At 54.1% G+C, this 25329-nt stretch overlaps 6 protein-coding genes across 6 annotated transcripts; 4 read left to right on the forward strand and 2 right to left on the reverse strand.

Annotated features, from left to right (window-relative positions):
* Positions 1–1916: 1916 nt before the first annotated feature.
* BO94DRAFT_600273 (DEAD/DEAH box helicase) lies at positions 1917–5255 on the forward strand (the record flags this gene model as incomplete). The annotated part of the gene is made up of 8 exons (XM_025616343.1): positions 1917–2720; positions 2775–2957; positions 3014–3494; positions 3545–3716; positions 3766–3927; positions 3979–4425; positions 4485–4905; positions 4961–5255. The coding sequence occupies 8 exons, from the start codon at positions 1917–1919 to the stop codon at positions 5120–5122; spliced, it is 2832 nt and encodes a 943-aa protein (XP_025472425.1). The 3' UTR covers positions 5123–5255.
* A 191-nt stretch (positions 5256–5446) lies between these two features.
* Positions 5447–6407, reverse strand: BO94DRAFT_455619 (uncharacterized protein; the record flags this gene model as incomplete). The annotated part of the gene is made up of 2 exons (XM_025607666.1): positions 5447–5808; positions 5864–6407. The coding sequence occupies 2 exons, from the start codon at positions 6405–6407 to the stop codon at positions 5447–5449; spliced, it is 906 nt and encodes a 301-aa protein (XP_025472426.1).
* Positions 6408–8090: 1683 nt separating this feature from the next.
* Positions 8091–12934, forward strand: BO94DRAFT_455058 (CORVET complex membrane-binding subunit VPS8; the record flags this gene model as incomplete). The annotated part of the gene is made up of 3 exons (XM_025607630.1): positions 8091–8417; positions 8469–8904; positions 8961–12934. The coding sequence occupies 3 exons, from the start codon at positions 8091–8093 to the stop codon at positions 12932–12934; spliced, it is 4737 nt and encodes a 1578-aa protein (XP_025472427.1).
* Positions 12935–13875: 941 nt separating this feature from the next.
* On the forward strand, positions 13876–15340 carry BO94DRAFT_133006 (glycoside hydrolase family 16 protein). The gene is made up of 3 exons (XM_025605662.1): positions 13876–14372; positions 14426–14849; positions 14905–15340. The coding sequence occupies exons 1-3, from the start codon at positions 14014–14016 to the stop codon at positions 15208–15210; spliced, it is 1089 nt and encodes a 362-aa protein (XP_025472428.1). The 5' UTR covers positions 13876–14013; the 3' UTR covers positions 15211–15340.
* Positions 15341–16781: 1441 nt separating this feature from the next.
* BO94DRAFT_571222 (putative capsular associated protein) lies at positions 16782–20373 on the reverse strand (the record flags this gene model as incomplete). The annotated part of the gene is made up of 7 exons (XM_025614861.1): positions 20054–20373; positions 19939–19997; positions 19543–19865; positions 19073–19486; positions 18880–19026; positions 18404–18834; positions 16782–18351 (listed from the first exon to the last, which is right to left on the reverse strand). Exons 1-7 carry the CDS (start codon positions 20095–20097, stop codon positions 16782–16784), a joined length of 2988 nt encoding a protein of 995 aa, XP_025472429.1. The 5' UTR covers positions 20098–20373.
* Positions 20374–21480: 1107 nt separating this feature from the next.
* On the forward strand, positions 21481–25306 carry BO94DRAFT_620064 (ribosome biosynthesis protein KRE33). The gene is made up of 2 exons (XM_025616908.1): positions 21481–24712; positions 24807–25306. Exons 1-2 carry the CDS (start codon positions 21714–21716, stop codon positions 25012–25014), a joined length of 3207 nt encoding a protein of 1068 aa, XP_025472430.1. The 5' UTR covers positions 21481–21713; the 3' UTR covers positions 25015–25306.
* Positions 25307–25329: the final 23 nt, after the last annotated feature.

Genomic DNA, 25329 nt, shown 5'->3' on the forward strand with positions numbered 1-25329 from the left:
ATCTAGGTGAACAACAGATCAGTGTGTGAGGAAGAATCATCCGAACCGTCATGAATAAATGATACGGTGTACGGGGAATGTATGATCAAGCCTGCTTAAGCGTGAGTGGCCACATGTGGGTGGATCACTGGGGGGCTTTTCCCTTTTTTTCTTTTCTTTTCTTTTTCCTTTTCTTTCCTTTTTTTTTTTTTAATTCCCTTCTTTTTCGTGCCCAGAGTCCTCCGGATCAATAATAATAATGTTGAAGAAGAATGGCACATTATTCGCCCGAGGCATCCGTCCGTCTCGACCCCCGTTCGGACAAGAGTGTGAAACCCCTCATAGTACACGTATTCTAATCCAAGGACAATGAATATCTAGGTCGAGCTGAATCAAGATCACTCTCGGGGTGATTGAGAGTCTCTACCACTTGATGATTTCATACTACCTAAATCCATGGGATGGCAAGAGGCTCGCAAGTGGGATGTGAGGAGAGGAGAGGGATAACATGAGCCAGCCCCATCAAGGGGCGTGTCAATACTCGGTAAGCCAGTCTGGTGTTGCGCAGGTCCGCCTCTTAGCACCCCGTCTGGAGTCGGAGGCTGCCTCGCCTTACCTTAGTCTTCCGTAGCCAAAGGCAGTTTGATAATCGTCAGGTGACCCCAGGCAGCCAAGCTGCACGAGACAATAGGAGAATACCGACTACACAGACAGTATTACCTCTTATTCTGGCGAGAATTGTTGGAGTGATAGTCTCATATGGAAACTTATTCTCCCAGATGGGAAATCCATCCGAGCCGTCATCCAAGATGTGAGTGAATAATAATGAGTGAGTGTCAAAGTCAACTAGCGATCAATAATAAATGTCTGGTTCTGATAGCCGGGCTTGTTCTCCGGCCACCCTTGCTTACTCACTTACCCTCAGTCTGCAGAGGGCGCGGGAAAAGAAGGAATAGCGTGGCAGCTGTATTTCCAACGTCTGTGCTCCAACTGGGTCGCAGACTCGCAGGGCTCACAGGGTGGAATCGGCGAGTTGTGAATACTGGACACTGGTGATGGGGGTGGCCATCATTATCAGGTCACTCCTAACTCCTTAGACATACTACGTACTTTGAACCTTCAGCCTCCAGTCTCCAGCCTCGGCTCCTTTCGTAACCTGTGAATGAGCCCGATCCGGGCGCTAGACACCATATGGCCAGTGCTAGATACTACTTTCATACTATGGAAGATGCATGCCACTATTGACTAGCACACGACCAACCTCCGTTGGGTAAGTCATCCCCTCGACTGGCGGATCAGCAGGGCTCCGATTAGTGGGTGAGACAATCCAGGAACGTTTCCGCACGGGAACAGAAAAATGAAGGCCCATTATTATTTTATTAATATTATTATTACTCGGTATTATTCTACCTGTTCCATCCATCTTACTGCAGGGTTACTCAGGCCTATCAGGCTTCGTGGCATGCATGCAAGTACTACTACTACTGGGCTCCGTCCGTACTGACTGTCCCAACTCCCAAGTACTCTAGGCTCCCCGCGGCCTTAGGCTCCGAGACAAGGCTCCCTAGAGATCTGATGCCTGAGGCAGTTGGGAATGCAGTTGCCCGAAACGAGCGCGTTGCAACCCGCGTTCCTGCCAGAACCAAAACAGGCCTCGCGGGGATTCTTTGAATGTTCCTTCCCCTCCACCAACACCATCACAATCACCATCATCATCTTATCGTAACAGCCCTGGCTGTGTCTTGAAGTCCCGGGCAGCCAGAAACATCAAAGTATTTCCGTTTCCATTCAGTGGGGGCATTTGTTCCTTTGAAACTAGAGCTGTTTACCCCACTTGGTGATAGCCATCTAATGTTCTCTGGGGTGTACACTCCATCACTCATGGGAGCCCCACGATAGCCGTTATAGCTGTACAGAGGCCAAAACATAACCAAGGCATGTCTGCACAACCTGGGCAACCACTTCAGACCTATGGCTTTCAGACCTCTGTCGATATTGCCCGCCAGCAGACGTACGATACAGCCCCATTGGCTGGAAGCAAGCGACCCCCGGACCCATCTGCAGGCGATGATCACAGGCCGGTGGGCGTAAGACATCCCACGAATGCTCCTGGTACGGTTGCTCGACCGGTAGATTTTATCCGCCCTTCGTTGACCCTTCCTAAGGCGCGCCTGGTCGCCAGTGACATCTACCCTGTGGCTGCTACGCTGCCTGAGCATAGTGGTCAACAGCCAAATGTTTTCCCTACCGACCAGGAACTGGCAGAAAACCCCCTTTTGTCCTTGAAACACCCAATCTATGGCCTGCCTCCTGCGCTGGTGTCTAATTTTGCCGAGGCTGGGCTCAAGAGCATCTACCAGTGGCAGGCGTCATGCCTGCTAGCTCCAGGTCTCCTCAAGGGCGACCGACACTTGGTCTACACAGCTCCTACGGGCGGAGGGAAGTCTCTTGTCGCCGATGTCCTTATGCTCAAGCGTGTCATTGAGAACCCCGGGCGCAAGGCCATTCTCGTACTTCCGTATGTTGCGTTAGTGCAGGAGAAGCTCAAGTGGCTTAGACGCATCGTACAGGATGTCGAAAAAAATATACACGACGCTGAGGATCAAGCAGCCAACGCGAAACCGTACCACCACCGTTGGATCAAACTGCAGCGATCGATTCGTGTCACCGGATATTTTGGTGGAAGCAGGACTGCTGCATCTTGGGCAGACACGGACATAGCGGTCTGCACAATTGAGAAGGTGCGTTACCTCAGTAATTACTGAGTCGGATTTGCTCTGAGGATTCTTATGTAGGCCAACTCTTTGATCAACTCCGCCATTGAAGAATGCAGCATTGGGGACTTGGGGGTAGTCGTTCTGGATGAGTTGCATATGCTCGATGATGAACATCGAGGGTATTTGTTGGAACTAATGGTCACCAAACTGCTCCTCCTGCGACAGGATATTCAAATCATTGGAATGAGCGCTACGCTTTCGGTATGATCATTGACCCAATTGCGAAATCGGGTATCGTCGGTCTGACGGTTCTTAAGAATACAGAAATGCTTGCTGAGTGGATGAATGGGGTCTATTTTGTCTCGACCTACCGTCCAGTTCCAATTGACGATTACCTTGTTTATGAAAACGCAATTTATCCCGCGGCAACCTCGAGGCAGCTCTTCCAGACTATCTCTAAGCTGAAGTCGATAACAAACACGTCTTTGATGGAGAAAATGCCTCCCCATCGGATTATTCGTCCTTCGACCTTCCGGGAATTTGCAAGCCCCACAACGAATGCGACAGTAGCTCTAGCTATTGACACAGCTGCCGCTGGATATGGCGCCTTGGTATTTTGTGGCAGCCGGCAGATGTGCCAGCTTCAAGCAGCCGTGATAAGCGAAGCAATGCCGGTTCCTCCAGAGAATACGGGTGAGCTGAACGAACGACTGGATCTACTCGCCGATCTACGAAGCCTGCCCAGTGGCCTGGACCCGGTCCTGGAAAACACGCTCGTGAGAGGCGTGGGGTTCCATCGTAAGTAATCATCGCATTGCCTTTGATGCACGCGCTAAGCCATGGTGCAGATGCAGGGATGACGACAGAAGAACGGGAGTTGATCGCGCAGGCTTACGACCAAGGGGTATTGAAGATACTCATAGCCACATGCAGTCTGGCAGCTGGAGTCAACCTTCCCGCACGAAGAGTTATCATAAACGGAGCACGCATGGGCCGGGAACTCGTAGGCCCAGCAATGTTGTAAGTGCCTCAACCGCGCGTAGCGTGCTATCAGCTAATATTCGCGAAGGCGACAGATGTGTGGGCGAGCTGGTCGCAAAGGGAAAGATGAGGTGGGTGAAACATATCTGATATGCGGGAACAGCGACCTACAATCTGTCTGCGACCTCCTAGAGGCCGATATGCCCGCCATTGAAAGTTGTCTGGCCCCTGAGAAGAGGGGCCTCAAGAGGTGAGCCTCCAGTATATTCTGAGAAATAGCCAGTTGTTCATGTTCCATCAGAGCCCTCTTGGAGGCTATTGCGACCGGGCTCGTCTCCGGTTATGACGCAATCAAGGAATATGTCCGGTGTACTCTTCTTTACCTGACAGTGGATAAAAGGGTAGCCTACAGCATCATGGGCTCCGCACTCCAAGAATTGATCACTGAGGGACTTCTTCACCTCAATGACGACGAGTCATACTCGCCGACGCAACTTGGACAAGCTGTGGTGGCTTCCGCATTTGCGCCCGAAGATGGTCTCTTCGTCCACGAAGAGTTAAAACGAGCGTTGCAAGCTTTCGTCATGGATGGCGACATGCACATATTCTACATGTTCACTCCTCTTCAAGCTGCCACCAGCACTCCAATCGACTGGCTTATCTTTCGTGATCAATTGGATAATCTCGACGAGAGTGGGTTGCGTGCCTTGCAGTTTGTTGGTATCCAGCCAGGCTTCGTAAATTCGATGTATGCCGGACTTCTGACTCCACCTTCCATCGGATGTAAAGACACTGATCGACTTGCAGGGCACAAAGTGGCGCGTCCCTCAAAGAGAACAATACAGAACAGGTGAAACAGGCTAGGATCTACCACAGAGCCTATACAGCGTTTCAGCTTCGGGATTTGAGTAATGAAGTACCGTTGTCGACGGTTGCCAGTCGCTATCGAATCCCGCGAGGAGCAGTCCAGACTCTGGCACAACAATGCCATGGCTTTGCTGCTGGCATTGTGAAATTTTGCCAGCGAATGGGTTGGGGCATGCTTGCAGCTGTCCTAGATCACATGCGAGATCGACTGGAGGCCGGGGCTCGCGCTGATCTACTGGAAATGGCCCAGGTGACGTACGTGAAAGGATGGACAGCCAGGTTACTCCGGGAAAATGGATTTCGCAATCTGAGGGCACTGGCGGAGGCCGATGCGAAGGATCTTGTGCCTGTTCTCAAGATGGTAGGACCAACTTCTGATGCCTTGTGCGATCGTGCTACGCTAACCGGAACGTCAGGTGAACCCACGCAAAGCCCAGAAGAGCCAACTGCATCCCACAGAAGCCGAGAGGTTCGCCAAAAAGCTGCTTGCTAAAGCAGAGGTCATTGTTGGATCGGCAAACAAAATCTGGGGTACGTACGGCCGAGCTTTTTTTGGTGTCCAAGTCTGGCATTACTGACTGAGGTATACAAACTCGCAACAGAACGCGAAATGCAGATCGAATTGGATGAGTGAGCAGTTTTGGAATGTATTACAAGCTGTCCTTGGGCATTTTGGCATTAGCTGCTCAACATCTTGGACTACGGGACCTCTTAGAATGAATAGACTTAGAAGTTTCCCGCGCTGGTTGCTTACGTGGATGGACCTTTCAGGAACGCAGAATGACAGCTGGACTTTGAGGGGTGATAGGCTTTTTGGCACATCCGTCACATAATCCTCAAGGCATGTCAATTAGATATCTAAGCAAAAGAGCGTATTACCCATACGCAGAGCAACAACATATCTATACGCCATTCAGAGCGCTCTGCGCCGCGATCGGCTCGCCCTGGTCGACAAAATCCAGGAGAAGGAAGTTGGGCAGCCGGCTATACATGGACTCGCACAGGTCGGATTGGGCTCCAATGCTGCCATCTCCCGACACGGCGTTGGTCTCAGGTGCACGCTCCCGATCGGGAATCAGGATGCCCAAGACGTCGACATCCAAGAAGTGGTTGACAATGTACATGCGTCCGGTGGCCGACGCACCGGCGGGCCGGTCAATGCTGCAGTTGGAGAAGGAAGCATCCGTCACATCATAGGCCGTCTCGAAGAAGTAGGCGAACTCATCGAGGATGTACGGGACGGTCGAAGCATCGGCGCCATAATCTGAAACGACGGTCAAATTAGCCCTCCAGAATGCACACGCATGGCTGCTGCTTACCTAGGAAAGCCACCAACCGCGTGCCATTCCCGATCAGCTCCCGTAGGGTTGGCCACGCATCTATGGCTAGGGTGCTCGGGGACGAACTCGGGACGAACGCATATTCTGTGATTCCGGCGCCGGTGAAGACGTCGCCGAACTGTGCCACTGGAAGACTGTCACCGTTTGTGAGGAGGAGGGTCACCACCTCATCCGGGTTGCTGTCTAGCCAGGACTTGACTGTGGCCAAGTAGGATTCCAAAGTGCCCGCGTCCGCAAGCAGGCACGACGTATGGCAGAGGAGGATGGTTTCGTCCACCAAGGACTTGTGAGTTTGGCCCTGTAGGAATCGGATCCCAAGGTCCAGCTGCTCGGTGATATTGACGTTCTGGTTATCAGAGGGGAGCAACCCGACGAAGGGGCTGTCGTGGGAGCCAACTTGGGTGACGTTGGAGTAGCTGCGGTCGCAGTATGCAGACTGGCCGTTGCAGGTTGCCTGCGCAATGACTGGCCCGATAGATGATATGCCTACCACCAGGCCAAGGAGGATGACTGAGAGGAACATATTCATGCACTGTGGTCTCGGTAGGGGAAATAACGTAACGGGCAGAGAGGAAGCCGATGAGGAATGCCTCGGCTCTATTTATATTCTTGCCCTTGTGGCACGGTGTCCAACCCGGATCCCAGCTTCTGCCAAATTGACCGCACCAACCATTAATAATCAAATCAGCATTGTCCTGCCGAAGCCATCTCGACGCTTGTGACCTGCACGGGTGATGATAACGGGGAATGTGATGGCTCCAGCTGGGACCCCAACAGCCGAGCAAAATGATGTGAAGAGGATGATAGGGCCGGCGGGGGAGTGTCAATCGTCAATACTACCCTACAATTAGAAGAAAAGGGCCTAGCACTCTCAATGCAGAATTAGTGGATGGTGCCTGCACGCTTGCAATCCAATCACGCGGGGGTCTGGAAAGGAGAAGAAGCGTGGTTGGCTCGGAGCCCCGCGGTTGAATAGATTGGTCAATCCTTAGCCTGGCTCTCTCGGGAACTATCTAGACGCTTGATTGATGTTGGGGGCAGGCACTGGCTGCAGATGCGATGAGAAGGTGGAATGATATCGGGAGATGGGCCGCTGCCTCTATACGGATTGATGGATTGATGGGAAAGAAGGAGGGGGGAATCCGGAGGGACTGTCACATGGGATCTGTCACCATGCAGGTCAGAAGCTTGACGGCGAGGCACCGTGGCTGTAGTCTGTGGCGTGGTCGACATGTAGTTAGTAAGTAAGGGGCAGTCGGGGAAGGGGGATTACCCCTGTGATCCTGATTATTAGTATTGTTTTTTGGGACAAGCGTTTCATGTTCGGGGCCCGACAGATCCAGGGCTGGACTGGGGGGCTGGGAAACATGCCTGAGGCATGCACAGGAACCCCCTCCACGGCAATCAATGCTTACATATCCGTAGTCAGGACGCGACTACCTACTATGCGTCTATCAAGTGAGGCTGATGTTTATGGTTGGGCGGGGCATTCTTTGAGACCGGTAATCATGGACGGCTCCTCCGATGAGGTCAGTGGATTGGATCTTTCTCTCGGAACCGCCCACGTGGGATGGAATCAGTCATGTGTAGGGCTCGTACTGCTGCTGGTCGCTTGGTTGGGTTCCACGAAGCAGCGGGCATTGTAGAAGCGTAGATAGTAAGTAGATACCTCGAGGAGAGAGATAACGGCCTGGTCGATATACAACCGTGCCCTCAGGCATCCATCCATGGATAGCCCCCATCCGCATTGGGCCTAGCAGCCATACCCGGCGGTTCTGGTACGGTACCATACTCGCCGGTGGGTATCTCCGGTATCTCTGCCGAGTGCTGTTGGCGGCTTGTCTCTCTTGTCTCTCTCCCTCTGCCTGCACAGTCCCCATCCATCGCTCCTCCAGCTCATCACGGCCTCCTCTCTTCCCCAGGTGTCCTCCCTACCCGGCCTGCGCCCTGATCACCCACCCAGGCAGTTCGTGTGTCTTCTTCTCGTCGTGTTGGTCGACCTGCGCCCGTGTTGCTATCGCCCTGAGCCTGACATCCACCCCCCCGTTGATCCCGGCCAGCCTCCACTTTTATTGCCTGTTCGAGCTTCGTGACATCCGGTTGTGAGACAGACAGCCAACCTCGTCATACAGCTCCAGCTCAACTCCCCGTGACCATTGCTATTTAAGAAGACGGTTGGAGCGATGGTCATTCGAACATCCTGCCGATGAGCTCCATGATCGAGACCAGTAATGACTGGGTACGAGAGGATGAGCTCGACTTGGGCCAGGAAGACGATGACCACTCCCCGCCCACCCACAACGGCATCTCCGACCATGCCAACCCTCAGGAGCCATCGCACCATGACTCAATGGCTTACTTCGAGGAGGATATCCCCGGTCTAGCTAGCGAAAGCCATGTATCGGGGAAGCCAATCCCGCCTGTTGACGCCGATTCGACCGACCTCCCCTCGTCGCCGCGGTCCGGGCAGCCCGGCGCTCCCGGTAGCGTTGATGAGACCCTTTCGACGCCGGATGATACCCCGTCCTTGCATGTTGGTTGCGATCGTGTTTCTTTCGCCCTGACTCCCCGCTGATGAGAATAGGGATCTCTTCTATCGTCGCGAAGCAGCAGCGCGTTGGCCCTCCGGGGCTCCCCTCACCTCAGTCCCAGTCCTTCCCATCGCCCATTCGACCGTCGCTTTCAGTCCAGACTATCGTCCGCTTCGCCCGTTAGTTTCCGGTCATCATCGCCGTTTCTAGCCCAGCTTCACTCTCGAAAATCCTCCCTTACTAGCCACCTATCGCCGGGTACCGTCGACTCGGGTGTAGACACCCCTCTGGGGCCCTGGGATGTCGTGCAATGGACTAGGTTGAGGAAGATCAATGGGCAGGCGTTTTCGGAGGTTGGAAAGCGGAACTTTGGGTATCCCACTTGTATGGCCGTCTCGACGTCTATCGTTGTGGGCACGTCCAAGGGCATTATTCTGGTGTTCGATTACCAGCAGAACCTGAAGACAATCGTGGGACTTGGGACAAAGGGTAAGTTTGGTCCTTAGCAGGGCTTAGGTCTCTTGTGCTGACTCTGCGCAATGTAGCTGTTGAATGTGGTGCGATCGCATCCCTAGCGCTTTCGGCGGATCATTCGACGGTTGCGGGGGGCCACACTTCGGGCGACATATTCACATGGGAGATATCGCGGTCAGCACGACCGTTCCTTCATATTCCCCCAATCCCAGCCAACCAAGTCGATGCTCGAACTTCCGATGGTCATATCTCGGGTGCGCCGGTCATCCATGTAGGATTCCTAGGCACGCGACGCACGGCACTTGTCTCTGCTGATAAGCGAGGAATGGCGTTCTCCCACCTGGCGACCCGGGGCATGGGCGCAATGGGACGAACGGTGAAGACCACCCGGATTTTGGGTCGTTATCCCCAGGTCTTTGCTGAAGGAAGCCGGCCGCGAAAACCGAGTTCGGTCCTGGCATTTTCGCCGCTCCCGCTCGGCAATGTCGAGCAGCCAACCGACTCGCTAGGTCTGGTGGCAATGCTCACTCCCTATCTCTTGGTCATTGTCTCGACTACGCCTGTCGCGCAAACGCAGCACAAATCGCCCCGCCCGAAAGAAGTTACCGCGCATGGTGCCATGACCGGCGCCCTGGCCTGGTTTCCGGCCATCCGGCTCAAGGGCAAAGATTCCGAGATTTCCAAAACGAAGCTTGTGTATTGTTGGTCCAATGTGCTGACGGTGATGGATGTCTCGGAGGTGGAAACCGATGAGGCGCCGAGCCGGGATCGCCCTCCAAGCCTCGCCTTCAAACCCCGGAGCAGATGGAAGGCCGATGAAGCGATCGTTGCAGTGCAGTGGCTGAGTCGCTCGGTGCTGGCGGTGCTGACAATCACACAGCAGTTGCTGATTCTCGAAGATTATTCAATGCGCGTCACGGAAGCGGTGGACCTCCTCAACCGGCACATCTACCACGTGGATCTGTTCTCTGCTCATCTGCATAGCCTAGTGGAGCAGTTTAATGAAGAGGACACTTCGATGCACGGTGTGGTGGCAGATGCCTTCTACATGAGCTTTCGCTCCTACAAGGGGCGCCTCTTTCTTTTGGGCTTCAACGAAATGCTGATCGGAGGCCTCTCAAACTGGGCGGATCGGTTGCTAGCCCTCATGGAAGCCGGTGACTTCATCGGTGCGATCCAGCTGGCCACATCGTATTACCAAGGCAGTGCGGAGAAGCTGACCATTGGCCTCCCGGAAGAGGACGCGTTGAGGCAGCCTCTGGTTCGGGACAAGCTCCTGGAAATGATCTCGGCTTCACTGAAGTATGCCTTTGGACGGAATGCGGAAGCGAACAGCGGCAGGCTGGGGAACGGACAGCTTGAGAAACTGGCTGAGGCGTCCATCTCGGCCTGCGTCTGCATGTCCGAGGAAGACTTCCTCTGGGACGAGGTGTTTAACTGGTATGAGGAGAATGGCTTACCGGGGATCTTCCTCGATGCGCTCGAACCGTATATCGTGGAGGGAACCGTCCGGTCCCTTCCTCCGACGGCAGTCAAAGCTCTCATCAACCACTTTGCGACGAACCACAGTGCCAGCCGACTGGAAGAGATCATCTGTCTGCTGGATACCGCCACGATGGACATTGATCAAACCACTACGCTGTGTAAGCACCACAACTTGTACGACGCGTTTATCTACGTTTGGAATCGCTGCCTGGGAGACTACGTGGGCCCTTTGCAGGAGCTCCTGCAGCTCATCCCCACCCCAGAGGCGCTCGTCAACGGGGAATCGGTCGATGGGCTCAAGCGATACACCAATGCGATGAAGATGTTTCCGTATCTCTCCTTCACCCTCACCGGCCGTGTCTATCCGACCGGGGCAGACATGGACGACACCGAGGCGACGCGAGCCAAGGCGACCCTGTATGATTATTTGTTTTCCGGAAAGCCCTCTGGCACCAAGCCCGGGGCTCGATCTCAGCCAGGCGGGTCGTTCCCAGATCTTCAGGCTATACTGCGATTCGATCCGTCTAGCTTTATGAGCATGATGAATGAGGCGTTCGAGGACAGTTTTCTGAACGAGCAGGAACTCGACGAGACCCCTTTCCGGGGGGTGTCCATCAACCGACAATATTTGATTAGCATTCTGTTACAGGTTATGACCCAGTCCTTCGATGCATCTGATACGATTTACCTAGACATGTTTCTTGCACGCAATCTTCCCAAATACCCCCAATACATCCTCCTTTCCGGCAGCACGCTTCACCAGGTCTTGGAGCGACTGTGCCGATACCCAAACCTGGACATGGCCGACGATTGTGAGCTGAGCGCCGAGTACCTGCTATCCTTCTACCACCCGCCCCATGTCCAAGCCATGATCCCGCTCTATAAGGAAGCGCGCTTTTTCCGCATCCTAAAGTCCACGTATCGCTCCGAAAAACAGTATCCGGAGTTGGTACTCACATACCTCGAAGACCCGAATGAGCAGGAGGCCATCTTTACATGCCTACAAGACTGCCTTCGTCCTGCCTCCGGCCTGGGCAAGAAGCAGCGGCGTGATGTTGTCGACGTGGTCAAAGAGCATGCGGGCCAGCTGGCCGCGATCGATGTTGAAAAGGCCGCCCAGACGATGCACGGCTTCGCCCCAGAGACCCATGAGACCTTCCTCAAGGTGTTGAAAGATGACCCCTATCGGCAGTATCGGTACTTGGCCGTTGTGGTTGGCGTTTCCATCCAGTCGGTGGCGGAGGGTCGCCAGGCCAAGCCCATTGAGAATTGGATGGTCGAACGGTACGTGCAACTACTCTGCAAGTACAACCCCTCTCGCGTGGCCGACTTTGTCGATGATCTACGAGTTGGGGACGTTCGGTTGGAGGAGCTACTGCCATTCATGGAGGATAGTGGTGTCGTGGACGCCGCCGTGATTCTGCTGGCTCGACAAGGCCAAGTCCGGGCCGCGATGGACCGTCTCATTGCCCATCTGGGAACCCTCGAGTCCGGCCTGGTGGGCATCCTGCAAAACATGCACGACAGTCCGGACTCGGCAAGCACGACGGAGGCCATTGACCACCTCGTCGAGTCTCTGGACAAGTATACGCGGGTGGGAACCTGGCTTTGCCAGGGGCAGAGCAAGACGGCCAAGAACTCACGCGCCGTGGAACGAAATGGGTCAGGCAAGGGTGTTCTGGAGCAGCCTCTTTCGTTCGACGAAAGCCTGTGGCTCGATCTGATCGAGGCAGCCGTGCGGACGGCCAGCAGCGTTTTTGGGCTGGGGCAGAAAGGGCCTGCAGAAGTTCCGGTGACCCCAGCGACGAGCCACTTGGTGTCGGCATTCCGCGCCCTGGTGCAGCAGGTATTCATGTCGTTGCTCTCCAGCACGGTGCGGGTTGGAGGATCGTCGCCCAGCGAGCGTAGCGATGTCGGCTTCCTGCGGATCTTGCGGGCATTCCTCACGCGGGCGGCCAGCTGGTCCCCGTCGCTCCTGGAGCTGCGGGCGGTGCTGGAGTCGATCTTTTCGGCGTACACGTACGAGAAGTCCCTTTTGGCGCTGGCCAACGGGATGCTGGACCGGGACCTGTTTGTGCATGTGGACGAGGTGACGCGGCAGCGGCAGCGGGGATGGCGACCACGAGGGCAGCTGTGCGAGATGTGCCGGCAGCGCATCTGGGGACCTGGGGTTGGGCCCCAGTACTGGCAGGCGTGGGAGCAGAAGCAGGCGGAGACGCAGGAGCAGCGTGTCCGGAAGCGAGTGCAGGAGCAAAATGATCCGGCGACCGCGCGGGGGAAGGGCAAGGCCGCCGATGCAGGTCAGCCGGACCCTCTGGTAGATGGGCATGCGGCGGTGGCAGATGGGGTGGTCGCAAATGGGGAAGGGGCAGGCGTGGGAGGAGGGCCGGTGGTGGTGTTCTCCTGTCGGCATCTATACCATCGGCGGTGTCTCCTGGAGGTGGCTTCGTCGCGTGCGGCGGGGCGTCCCCCGCATCAGCCGCCTGGAGCGTTCCATGGATGGGAGGAGTTGGTGTGCCCCGTTTGTCCTGTACATAATGAGCCAGCGATGGCAGCGTGATGACATGGTTGTTCTAATAGCATTACTCATCTATTTGATTTTCTCTTTATCGCTCTGGAATCTAGATACCTAGATAGGTAGATAGATAGCAATCGGTCGATATCGGCTGATGGGGGGGAAATGTAATTTGCCGGGGACCCTCTGTCAGCCTCAGGGGGAGATGAGGGCGACCCCAAGGAGGGAATGACTGAAATTAAACTTGGAGAAGCACATTCCTGTGCCTGCAAGCGGCGGCCGGGGGGGGGGGGGTCATCTGGCGGGGAGGCTGATGATTAGTGATGGATTGACGGATGCTGATGGATGCTGACGGGCGGGCAACCAAGCGAGCACGGCGCATCCTGGCGCTCCGTCGGGCTGCTGATTGGATCCCGGATTCGCCGCGTGGTCTGCCCTAATTGATCCGAATTATCCCAATGCGGGCACCCAAATCCTTCCAATCTCGGCGGGCTCCTCTTCTAGACGCCCGTGAAGACTCTCTCACTTGCTACCTAGTTGCTACACAATGCGCAGATTGGCCAGTCTGTGACCAGTCCGAGGCCCTCCCCTGAGCCCTCGGAACGAGCCCGATGCCCCGATCGCGCCTGTCACTGGCAGATGGATGGTCTCTGCTGCCCGTTTCCGTACAATGCTATTGACTGACTCCATCAACTCGGCGATAACGGCCTCACCTGGCATAGTACCACGGCCATCCACGGCCTCCGACTGGTCTCGCGCTCAGGTCCGGTGGGCTCATCATGGTGGGCGCCACTCGTCACTAGTGCTAAGCTTGACCGACCCCCCCCCCCTGTCTCGTCTCTCTCTCTGCCTTTCTGCAGCCCATCGGGGCGCCTATATAAACCTGTTCACGGCCATGTCTTGACGAATTCAGACACACTCCTCGTCGACCACATTCCTTTGCTCAACGTTGTACGCCTCACGGCGCAACTGTCACCTTCATTCCTTTTGAGGCTCGCAAGAGTTAAATTAAATCTACTTCTTTCTCTCCTTCACGTAACCGTTGTGGAGGTATAAGTCTAGCTGGTCTACTCCTCCTCCTCCAACACTCCTTCAGGAACCAGAAAACCAGGAATACCATCACGATGCGCACCACCTCGACTCTCCTTTCGGCTGTGGGCCTTACCGCGCAGCTCAGCGCTGCCGCCTACACTCTGCAGGACGATTATTCGCTCTCGTCCTTCTTCGACCGTTTCACATTCTACACCGGCACCGACCCCACTGCCGGCTTCGTCGACTATGTCGACGAGACGACTGCGGAGGCCAACGGTCTGGTCAATACCTCCAGCAGCTCCGTCTACATGGGCGTAGATCACACCAACGTGGCCAGCAGCAGCGGCCGCCAAAGTGTGCGCATCGCCAGTGACACCACCTATAACCATGGTCTCTTCATTCTTGACCTCGCCCACATGCCCGGCGGCATCTGCGGCACTTGGCCTGCTTTGTGAGTTCTTTCGCTTCCTCTACTATTCATACTCTAACGATTTACCTAAACAGCTGGCTCCTCGGCTCCGACTGGCCCAACAATGGTGAGATCGACATCATCGAGGGTGTCAATCAGCAAACTACCAATGACATGACCCTCCACACCAGCGATGGCTGCACCATCACTGACTCGGGCTTCACCGGCACCATGACTACCGACAACTGCTATGTCTACGCTGCCGGGCAGTCCAGCAACGCGGGCTGCGGCATCACCGACCCGTCGACCGCGTCCTACGGCGCTGGTTTCAACGCCAACGGCGGTGGTGTCTTTGCCACCGAATGGACCTCCTCTGCCATCAGCATCTACTTCTTCCCCCGAGGCAGCATCCCCTCCGACATTACGGATGGAAGCCCCGACCCGTCGACCTGGGGAACCCCAGTGGCATCCTTCTCTGGCGGCTGTGACATTGATGATCACTTCAGCGGAATGCAAATTGTACCTCTCCCTCAACTATTACCCCCTCTCAGCACAATACTGACCGATGTTATAGATCTTCGACACCACCTTCTGCGGCGACTGGGCCGGCAACGTCTGGAGCACCGGCAGCTGCGCCTCCGCGGCCAGCACCTGCAGCGATTACGTGGCCAACAACCCGTCGGCCTTCACGGACGCTTACTGGACCGTGAACGCCCTCCAGGTGTATCAGGACCAGGATAGTTCGACCACGAACTCTGCTGCCGTTCCTGCTTCGAACAGCACCTCTCACAAGGGTCAGGGTCACCATGTTCCCAGCCCGTCGTATGTGCGCCGGGCCAGAAGGGAGCTTAGGGAGAGGGCGATGGGCATGCATGCTTAATTGATAGTGTTTGGAATGAGTGAGTGTATAGATGGTATGGGATGTGGATAGATGCTATATTGGTCTTTGTTATCTGTATCTTGTGTTTGTTTGTGTGTATATGCCGGGGGTATATAAGTCTCTCGCTTTGGTGGGTTGATTTGATTTGATTTGAAGTTTGGATGGGGTGAAGTGGATAGGATTAGGTAGTAGCTGTTATACCCATCTCTCGTTTGAAGCAGCAAGAGAAGAACTATTTCAGTTTGTTGATTGAATATATATCTAGTCTACTTTTTATGGAAGGAAATGCCAGCTTTCCGAGAGTCACCTCGTGGGCCCTCAAACAAGTCCCTAGGTATTGTCAACAACAGCCACTCCCAAACTTCCACTAAACAAAGCCAAAGCCATCGAGGAAGAAGAGACGCCGTACTATGATCCAGTAAGATTCTATCACGCACGCCTAGGAAACGTTCTGAATGACCGGTATCAAGTCATAACCAAAGTCAGTTGTGACTGTAATACCATGATTTGGTTTGTTTGGGATCTTAATAAATCTGTTTTGATGAAGGGGATTGGACACTAGAAAGAAGATTCTGTCTTGTATCTCTCCTCTCTCTCTCTCTTCCCTCCCCTCCTCGCTATGCTTTCACAGAATATAGATTAGATTAGTACTAAACTATAGCTCTTGCTTTGATCATCGATATATACTTTCTTATATCTGGTATTGGTCCTAGAATGAATGAAGATAAAGCCTCCTTAGCTCCAGTTCATTCTATGGACTAGGGGTTTGTCCATACACAATAGTCTGTAATAACTTAACAGTCAGTTACTCCTACCACCTAGACACAGCCCCATACATTCTATAACGGCGTACTAGAACGTTTCGTTATCCATGGCTTAGTAGTTACTTTACCACCTATACTATCATTACATTACGATAACTCCCTCCCATAGCGAGGTGCCATAGTACTAGGTACTTAGATAGGCGAGACAATGATCTAAATATTTAATACAGTAAGTAATTTATCTATATCAGAATATGAGATTAGACCTCTAATGTAGACAATGACAGCCGTCTTACATTATATCATTATGTTATACCACAATCTTATACCTACTACCGTGACTGCTGCGGTATAGATAAAAAAAGACAAGCGTAGATCTGGTTTAGTTAGTAGAGTACTATCAAATTACGTGTACGTTCTCGTCTCGGATACCTACAACCCCTTTCGGTGGCACCTGCATAGTAGCTATAGCTACTATAGCTACTATGCAGGTGGGTATTTAATGAGACCAACACCATGAACCACTAGCAAGAAAGATAAGATAGTCATTAACTGCGGTAATGGTGTTAGTGTGGATATTGGATTGGACTTTTGATCACGGGTTCTGCAGTAGTTTGTTGAATTGTAGGATAAGGTTGGATGTTCATGTTGCTGTGTTGGAAGACTGAGATTGCAAGCCTATATCAAAGGACATATCGCGGTTTCAAGTATAAAAATGGGCATGGTGAGGTCTGATCGGGTTACGTAGGGGCATAAATCGCATTAACATTATACGTTTGTTGGTAGACTACAACTAGATTAACAGCACTATAGTCGATACCCCAGCAAATCTCGCTGGTCATCGGTTAATCGTCCCCATTCGAGCAGTAGCCGGAAAAAGTAAATCTCCATGTCTTCCTTGCGGAGAGCCTGTTGAGCCCATTGGCGACCCTCCTCGGCAATCCACTCACCTTCGATGTCGTGCGGCGGGATAGTGACTCGTCTGGACACCCCATCCACGCTCACTGTGGAATCTACTCCAGCAAAATAGGCCAATGTGCTCCAGAGCCCGTGGAGACGGAGATCAATTGGCACAAAGTGCAGCCAGGGAGTGATGCGCGAGTCGAACCACTGTCGGAACAGACCCGTCTTGAACGGGAGACTGTGGCTCTGCATGAAAGGCAGGAATCGGCCGCTAAACCCTGCGCCGTCCGAGTCGAATAGATACCGGTGTTGCCAGTGGGATTGGAAGTCGACCCGGGATCCCGGACTGAGTTCCTTGCGTTGATCATCGCAGTCTTTTTGGCGGCACCGAACAATCGGGTCGATGACATTGACCGTCGTGTCAAGGTGCAGGGTGTCGGACGGGACGCGGCCGTCTAGGATCTCGTAGTGGTAAGTGTCAGTTTCGTTGGTCGGGAGAAAGACCGAGACCTTATTGAAGGTGTTGTTGTTGACGAGGTGGGCGAGGCGCTGACGCGGCATGCCTTTCCATTCGCCATGCTGGCTGGTTCCCTCAGAAGTGCTGCCGATCCAGAAGAGGGTGTTGGTTTTTTCGGTATAGTTTGCGTCCGGATTTTCAGGCGACGGTTTGTATTCAATCTTGTCGACATAGTTCCATGGGCTAGGGAAGATGATGTCATTGAAGCCCGCGATCGTGCTCTGGCTGAAGACGGGGGTCAAGTCCTGCGCGACTTTGAATGAGGCGGGGGAGAGGAGGAACCCATGCAGAGACGTAAGGTCTGGCTGGTGGCAGATATCGGTGGCAGCAGTCCAGTCGGACGGAAAGCCCCCCAATGAATGAGGGCGAATGCAGCTGAGGCATAGGTGTCGCCGGTCCCAGATGCGTTGCGAGCGGGCCGTTGAAGAGGGCGGGCAGATGGAGCCCACGTAGCGATCAAAGATGTTCTTGAAGGAGTTGTCGACAAACAGGGTCTCTTTCGTCTGGTCGGCGGGCTCGATCGGACCCCATTGGTCACCGCGGTCAGCCGACCACCCGGTCTGGATACTGTCCTCGGGGGGTACGCCGGATGACTTCGCTTGGTGTCGTAGTACCGATATTTTCTCCCAGGGAACTGAAACCCGAGGCTCGTCGTTTAGGTTGAAAGCGAGGTCCATGTCGGGAAGGTACTCGGAGAATTTCTCAATCATCTTGGCGGCACTGATCACCATCCACGCATGGGTTGGCTTGATGCCCTCCTGAACTCGAGCTTTGCCGTTGCGGATGCTGATCGCGCCAATCTCGTTGTAAGGATTCGTGGCCAGCTTCTGTGTCAGTTCGCGGATCTGCGCCGGTGGCAATGCACGGAAGGGCAACAGGTCCGTGTAAATCTGGTCGAATTCGTCGATAACAAGGGAAGATCGGCTGACGGCATATTCGTACCATTTGTCAAAGTTCCTGATTCGAAGTCAGCTCCGGCTAGATGTATGCCATTGGTGACGCAACGCACGGTGGTGGATGTTGATTATATTGCGCTCGGTACTTCATAACAGCATCGGCAAGACCCTGACTGCTGTTGGCCCGTGCAAACCATTGATCGTGATGTTGTCTGCCCTCATACACGAGCAGATCGATGGGATGCAGATGAGCGGCGCTATGTTGTTGGGCGACCAGAATAAGACCGATTGCAGACAATAAAGCGAAGATAAGTCGCATGGCAATGTTGAATCGGTACAAGAATTGCGGCTCCTCCTCTGAAGCTGTTCGAGCGTAAAGAAACGATAGCCCCCCTAAGAAACTGAAGAAGAGAGCAGCAAAAGCGCGGGAGGCGAGAATCAATGGGAATGGGTGCTGTCCGTTGAACAGAGTCGATGCCCACGTAAAGTAGAGTGAGATGAAGCCCGCCAGCACAGCCAACCCAGAAATACCGTAGTATGGGATCTGAACAGTCAGCGTTTGGCCGAAAGGATGGTTTATTGAACGTACCAGTTGAGATGCTGACACTATCACACATGTCACCAATACTCCTTGGCCCACAGCACTGTGCAGATATTGAGCACTGGGGAAACCATTTTCATCGTAGGAGCTAGCTGTAAGAGCAATCACGATGATTGTGTAGAACACAGCGACTCCCTTGTTGCGGTTAGAATGAATCATACCAACTGATTTATAGACGCACCAGTAGACTGTAGGCCCAGGAAACCAGGCTGTGTTTCCTTCTGTTGTCTCCTGATCGGACTCCTTCGCTGGCTAATTCAGCTGCGCCGATCAAGATCAAGGAGTCGAAAATGACAGCCAGGACCTTAAAAGCGTGCAGGCGCGCAGATTGACCCGAGGTGATGGGGCAGATGTAAGTTGACTGCATGCCATCCCCAAAAGTTGTGGTGATGTAGCCGCTTGTCAGGAGAAAGAATGCTGGTATGACATATCTCCAGCGGCTCCGAAAGAGGAAGGAATGCACGCGACTAACAAATGTGACTATCGCACGGAGGTGCGCATTCTGTGGGTCTTCCAGGGTGGTCCATATCGGAGTCGGTCGGCTGCGTTGGTTTCGCCAGTAATCATAAAGGGCCACGAAGAAAGGAATTGAATACTGCGCCAGGAGTATCTGGTTAGCGCTGTCAGGGTATCGGTCCTTTGTACTCTTACCGCATAACCATCAGGTGCGCATTCAATGTTGGCAGTTATATCACGATACAAAGCAATCCGTAAGCCTCCAAGCACCGAGAGTAAACCTCTTTTGATCCATCGCGCCGAGTTGCGCGGGCGGGTGAGGGTAAGGCTGCTATTGCTGCTCAAGCTGACCGGCGAGAATGGCTCTTCGAGGGGCGGATCCCGTTCGGTGAGTGGGATGGCGGAATATTTTGGTGCAGAAGAGGGAATCTTGGGTATGCGATGTATGAATCGGCTCAGAATCAACAGAGAGGTTCCCGCCAAAAAGCAGGCTAATGCGGCAGAGTTGAGGGGATGGTCTGACAGAACATTCATTAGCCACACGTGAGATTCCTCCGACCAGGCATTGGCGGTCCAGATTGGTAGACGTACCAAAAGCGAAAGTGGTATTGTAGGATGTCGAGAGAAATGTGCAGCTCAAGAGAAAGACCCTGTGCCTGCGTCAACCGAGCGCCCGTATACTCCTCCATTTATCTCGGGGACTCACCCCACCGAGGCCTTGAGGCCCGTCTCAGCAGAAAAGTGTACCATATCGACGAAAGGAATGTTATGTGCCTGCGAAGCTAGTAGCCATCATCGGATGGGCGTCATTCACATGGTAGAGCGCACAGGAAATCCCGGCGCAAGAAGAAAGATCCGCAAGGGAGCCGGCAAGTTGGTGCCTGGATGAGATTCCGTTGGTGGAGACGTCAACGGGCAACCCAGGGGCACCAGGGGGGAAATGGGTAAGAAAGATACTGTGTACGCGACAGCACTCGGGGGAAGAGACAAAGGACAACAACAAAAGGCCGCCAGGATCATCTAGCGAGTCCCGATACTGGGCCCAGGATTGCCCGGATTGCGTCAACGAAGGGGTCTGGCCCACGGCTCGCATCCATCGGGACCATCATCATTCCAGTGATTCCACAGACGGGATGCCTGCCCGGCGAGCTTGGGCCCCCCGGCTGCACTGCCCATCGCGTCCGCCGAGCACGTCAGCAGCGATCTTTTGACTAACTATCACATGAAAAGATATTCTAGCGGTGATGGCCTGTCAAGCGGACCATCTGATGATGACTATCATTCATCTGGCATAGATTGAGTGGTTCAGGAGCCGGACAGTCGGAAAAAAAAAAGGCTGACAGGCATGAAAGGCAGGGTGGCAGCATGCAACTAGCGTCAGGGTCCAGGCATCGATCTGCAACAGTCCCCCAGCCAGTCCCCGTGGATCCCCCCCGAATCAGGCATCCTCCCCTCCCGTGTGCCCCTCCAGATGGCATCATCACTCTTAATGTCCTTGGAACGGATGGAAGCTTGTCACCCAGTCAACTTCGACATCTCTAGGTTATCTGACGGGCTGTATCAAAGCAGATGTGAACGTGGAGAACTCCGTGGGGACATCCTGAGACAACTGGTTCCTATCTAGGAATGGCGTGTCAGGGTGAGATGCCTTAGGTAGTCCTAATTCCTATACATAGTACATAGTTACCTACTAGTTGGCTTACGAATACACAGCACTACTCATGCACAATGACAACTGCAATCTCAACGGGCCCGATCGGAAAATAAGAAAAGAAAATAAGTGAAAAAAGGGCAAAACAAAGAAACAGGGATCTGTCACATGTGAGCAAATGCCTTACCCGCCAGGCCAGCCAATGTAAACTTTCGCATGTTTACTCCTACATCAGACAGTTACCTACTAGATACATTACACTCGATGCTCCTTACACTACAGCGTAGTAGTCCATGAACTAAGTAGATACCGATGTAACCTCAATTTCGTTTCATTTATTGACATCACGTGATGACAGCACTGCCAGGAACTGGGTTGTTTATGCCTCAGGCTCAAATAGGCGGTGTCCTATTCCAGAAGCGGTCGCAAAAGGCAGTTCTGATCTCCGCGATAACTTTTTTTTTGTCGGCGTCGCAGCATCGCAAAGCCATCGGCAGTGTGAGTCTCAGTTCCCTACCTGGCCACCTGTTTCTTCCGTCTATCGAAGACCTGATCCGTGCCTCCCTGGATCAGTGATTGCGTGGTGTCCTGTAGAACTACTGTGACCCCGTAATTTGTGGTCCCCGCAGGCGTCAACGAATTTTCGTTTGCGGACCATCAAGACTATCATCCGAGTCGTCCCCTCTCCAGGGTCACAGGAAACACCCTGAGCAAAATGCCTCGCAAAGCTATCGACGCCCGTATCCCCGCCCTCATCCGGAATGGCGTCCAGGAAAAGAAGCGCAGCTTCTTCGTCGTCGTTGGCGACCGCGCCAAAGATGTGATCGTCAACCTGCACTACATCATGTCGAGCGTCGACGTCAAGCAGAACAAGTCCGTTCTGTGGGCCTACAAGAAGGATTTGCTGGGTTTCACGAGTCACCGGAAGAAGCGCGAAGCCAAGATCAAGAAGGAGGTGAAGCGCGGCATCAGAGAACCGAACCAGGAGGATCCGTTCGAGCTGTTTATCACCCTCAATCAGATCCGCTATGTCTACTATAAGGAGACGGAGAAGATTCTCGGTAATACCTACGGCATGTGCGTTCTCCAGGACTTCGAAGCCATGACCCCGAACCTGCTCGCCCGGACCATCGAGACCGTCGAAGGAGGTGGTATTGTCTTGCTGCTGCTGAAGGGCATGAACAGCTTGAAGCAACTGTACACCCTGTCGATGGATATCCACTCCAGATACCGAACCGAAGCCCACGACGATGTCACCGCCAGATTCAACGAGCGTTTCATTCTGTCCCTTGGTAGCTGCGACTCATGCCTCGTCGTGGATGACGAACTGAACGTCCTGCCCATTTCCGGAGGAAAGAACGTGAAGCCGCTGCCTCCCCCCGAGTCGACCGATGAGACCAACTCCGGCACAAAGAAGGAGCTGAAGGAGATCAAGGAGAGCTTGGCAGAGTCCCAGCCCGTGGGCCCTCTCATCAGCCTGGCTCGCACGGTCGATCAAGCGAAGGCGCTCCTTACGTTTGTCGATGCGATCGCTGAGAAGACGCTTAGAAGCACCGTCGCTTTGACTGCTGCCAGAGGTCGCGGTAAGTCCGCAGCTCTTGGTGTCGCCATCGCGGCTGCTGTGGCGCACGGTTACAGCAACATCTTCATCACCTCCCCCAGCCCCGAGAACTTGAAGACCCTCTTCGAATTTGTGTTCAAGGGCTTCGACGCCCTGGGCTACCTTGACCACGTCGACTACACCATCCTTCAATCGACCAACCCTGACTTCAACAAGGCCATCGTCCGTGTCAACATCCATCGTCAGCACCGCCAGACGATCCAGTACATCCAACCCCAGGATGCTCATGTCCTGGGCCAGGCCGAGCTGCTGGTCATTGATGAAGCCGCCGCCATCCCTCTGCCTCTGGTCCGCAAGCTGATGGGACCGTACCTGGTCTTCATGGCGTCTACTATTAACGGTTACGAAGGAACGGGCCGGTCTCTCTCCCTGAAGCTGATCCAGCAGCTTCGCGAGCAGTCCAGAGGAGGCGTGAAGGTCAGCGGTCAGGAAGATATCGACGTCGCTGACCGTGCCACGGGCAAGGCAGCCAAGAACACCGACAAGAGCCTGGCCGGCCGGTCCCTGAGAGAAATCACCCTCTCCGAACCCATCAGATACGCCCCCGGTGATTCGGTGGAGAAGTGGTTGAACAAGGTCCTCTGTCTGGACGCGACTCTGCCCAAGTCTCGCATGAACACCCAGGGCACCCCCCATCCATCGCAGTGTCAATTGCTCCAGGTCAACCGTGATACCCTGTTCTCCTTCCACCCCGTTTCCGAAAAGTTCCTCCAGCAGATGATGGCTCTCTACGTCGCCAGTCATTACAAGAATACCCCGAATGATCTTCAGCTCATGAGCGATGCGCCCGCGCATCAACTGTTCGTTCTCGTTCCTCCCATTGACGAAGAAGCCACCAAGCTTCCCGAGCCCCTATGTGTTATCCAGGTTGCGCTGGAAGGTCGCATCAGCAGACAGAGCGTCCTCAACAGCCTGAGCCGTGGTCAGCGGGCGGGTGGAGACCTGATCCCCTGGCTTGTCAGCCAGCAATACCAGGACGAGGACTTCGCCGGACTCTCCGGTGCCAGAATTGTCCGCATCGCCACAAACCCCGAGTACCTGAGCATGGGTTACGGATCTCGCGCTCTGGAGCTGCTGACTGACTTCTACGAGGGCAAGTTCACCAGTCTCTCGGAGGATATCCCCGAGCCTCAGGAAGAAATGGTCCGGGTGACTGATGAGGAGCTCACCAACTCCAACCTTCTGGACGACAACGTCAAGGTCCGGGACATTCACACCATGCCCCCGTTGTTCGGCAAGCTGTCGGAGCGTCGTCCGGACGCTCTCGACTACCTTGGTGTCAGCTTCGGTCTCACCCCGTCTCTGCACAAGTTCTGGAAGCGCTCTTCCTTCTCTCCTGTCTACCTCCGCCAGACCCCCAACGACCTGACCGGCGAGCACTCCTGCGTGATGCTGCGCACCCTCACTGCTGGCTCCAACGACGCCGGCTGGCTGGGTGCCTTCTCCCGGGACTTCCACAAGCGATTCGCTTCTCTGCTGTCCTACCAGTTTCGCGAGTTCCCCTCCGTGCTCTCTCTTAGCATCTGCGAGTCCGCCAACTCCGGCGCGAAGCTCGATACTGCCTACTCTCAGGCCCTCCTGACCAAGGCCGACCTCGACGCAGCCTTCTCTCCCTTCGACCTGAAGCGTCTCGACAGCTACTCCAACAACCTCCTCGACTACCACGTCATCCTCGACATGGTACCCGTCATCGCCGAGTACTACTTCTCCGGCCGCCTCAGCGGCAAGGTCAGCCTGTCGGGCGTGCAGCAGTCCATCCTCCTCGCCATTGGTCTGCAGCGCAAGAACCTCGACGCCCTGGAGAAGGAACTCAGCCTCCCCTCCTCCCAGCTCCTCGCCATGTTCCTCAAGATCATCCGCAAGATGTCGACCCACTTCCGCAACCTCGTCGAAGGCGCTGTTGCCGAGACCATGCCCGCCGAGAAAGCCCCCACCGCCCAGGTCGTCACCGAGGCCCACGACGAAGTCGTTGACGAGCGCTTCAAGCCTCTGGAGACAGGTCTGGACGACGAACTCCGCGAGGGTGGCCAGCAAGTAGACGAGGAGCTTCGGGAGAAGCAGCGCGCCCTGATCGACGCCCTCCCTCTAGACAAGTAAGGCCCCCTCCCCGCCTTCCCACCCCTTAACCACTCCTCAAGTCAGCCAGTTCAATCCCGGAATGAACAATAACTGATTTACAGCCTCCAGATACGAGATCAAAAACGGTAGCGCAGCCTGGGAAGACGCCGAGAAGCAGATCCGCGGCGGCGGCGCCTCCACCGTCAGCATCAAATCGAGCAAGCAGACCAAGCGGAAGAAGGGCGAGTCGGCCCGCGAGATCTACGACCAGGAGGTCGATTCCAAGCGACAGAAGATCATTAAGAAGGGTACTGAGGGGAAGAAGAGGAAGCATTAGATCTTTCTAACCCCTTCTCTATTTTCTTTCTTATGATGCTCTCTTCTTCATCTTGATCGTTGAATTGGGATATATTTGTTTGCATTGTTTAGATGGTGTTCTTAGGACTTGAATCTCTGTTTCCCTATCTTCTTCTTTATATTCTCTTAACCTCCTGCTTGATGCATGTTGATTTGATGACTGTGACTGGCAAAAGGGTGGGTGTCTTGTATGTGTGTATGTATATATGTCAGTTTGGGTTGAAAAAAAGTTTCTTAGAGAAATAATAGTATTCGTTGGAAATGATTTTCCGATACACCATTTTCCCTTTCTTTA

Source organism: Aspergillus sclerotioniger, assembly GCF_003184525.1.
Source record: "Aspergillus sclerotioniger CBS 115572 chromosome Unknown BO94scaffold_2, whole genome shotgun sequence".
Taxonomy (NCBI): Eukaryota; Fungi; Ascomycota; class Eurotiomycetes; order Eurotiales; family Aspergillaceae; genus Aspergillus; species Aspergillus sclerotioniger.

Coding starts and splice junctions, on each gene's coding strand:
- BO94DRAFT_620064 (XM_025616908.1), top strand. CDS start 21,714: ATGCCTCGCAAAGCTATCGACGCCCGTATCCCCGCCCTCATCCGGAAT. Junction 24,713..24,806: donor GACGCCCTCCCTCTAGACAA/GTAAGGCCCCCT, acceptor TACAGCCTCCAG/ATACGAGATCAAAAACGGTA.
- BO94DRAFT_133006 (XM_025605662.1), top strand. CDS start 14,014: ATGCGCACCACCTCGACTCTCCTTTCGGCTGTGGGCCTTACCGCGCAG. Junction 14,373..14,425: donor TGCGGCACTTGGCCTGCTTT/GTGAGTTCTTTC, acceptor TTACCTAAACAG/CTGGCTCCTCGGCTCCGACT. Junction 14,850..14,904: donor ACTTCAGCGGAATGCAAATT/GTACCTCTCCCT, acceptor CCGATGTTATAG/ATCTTCGACACCACCTTCTG.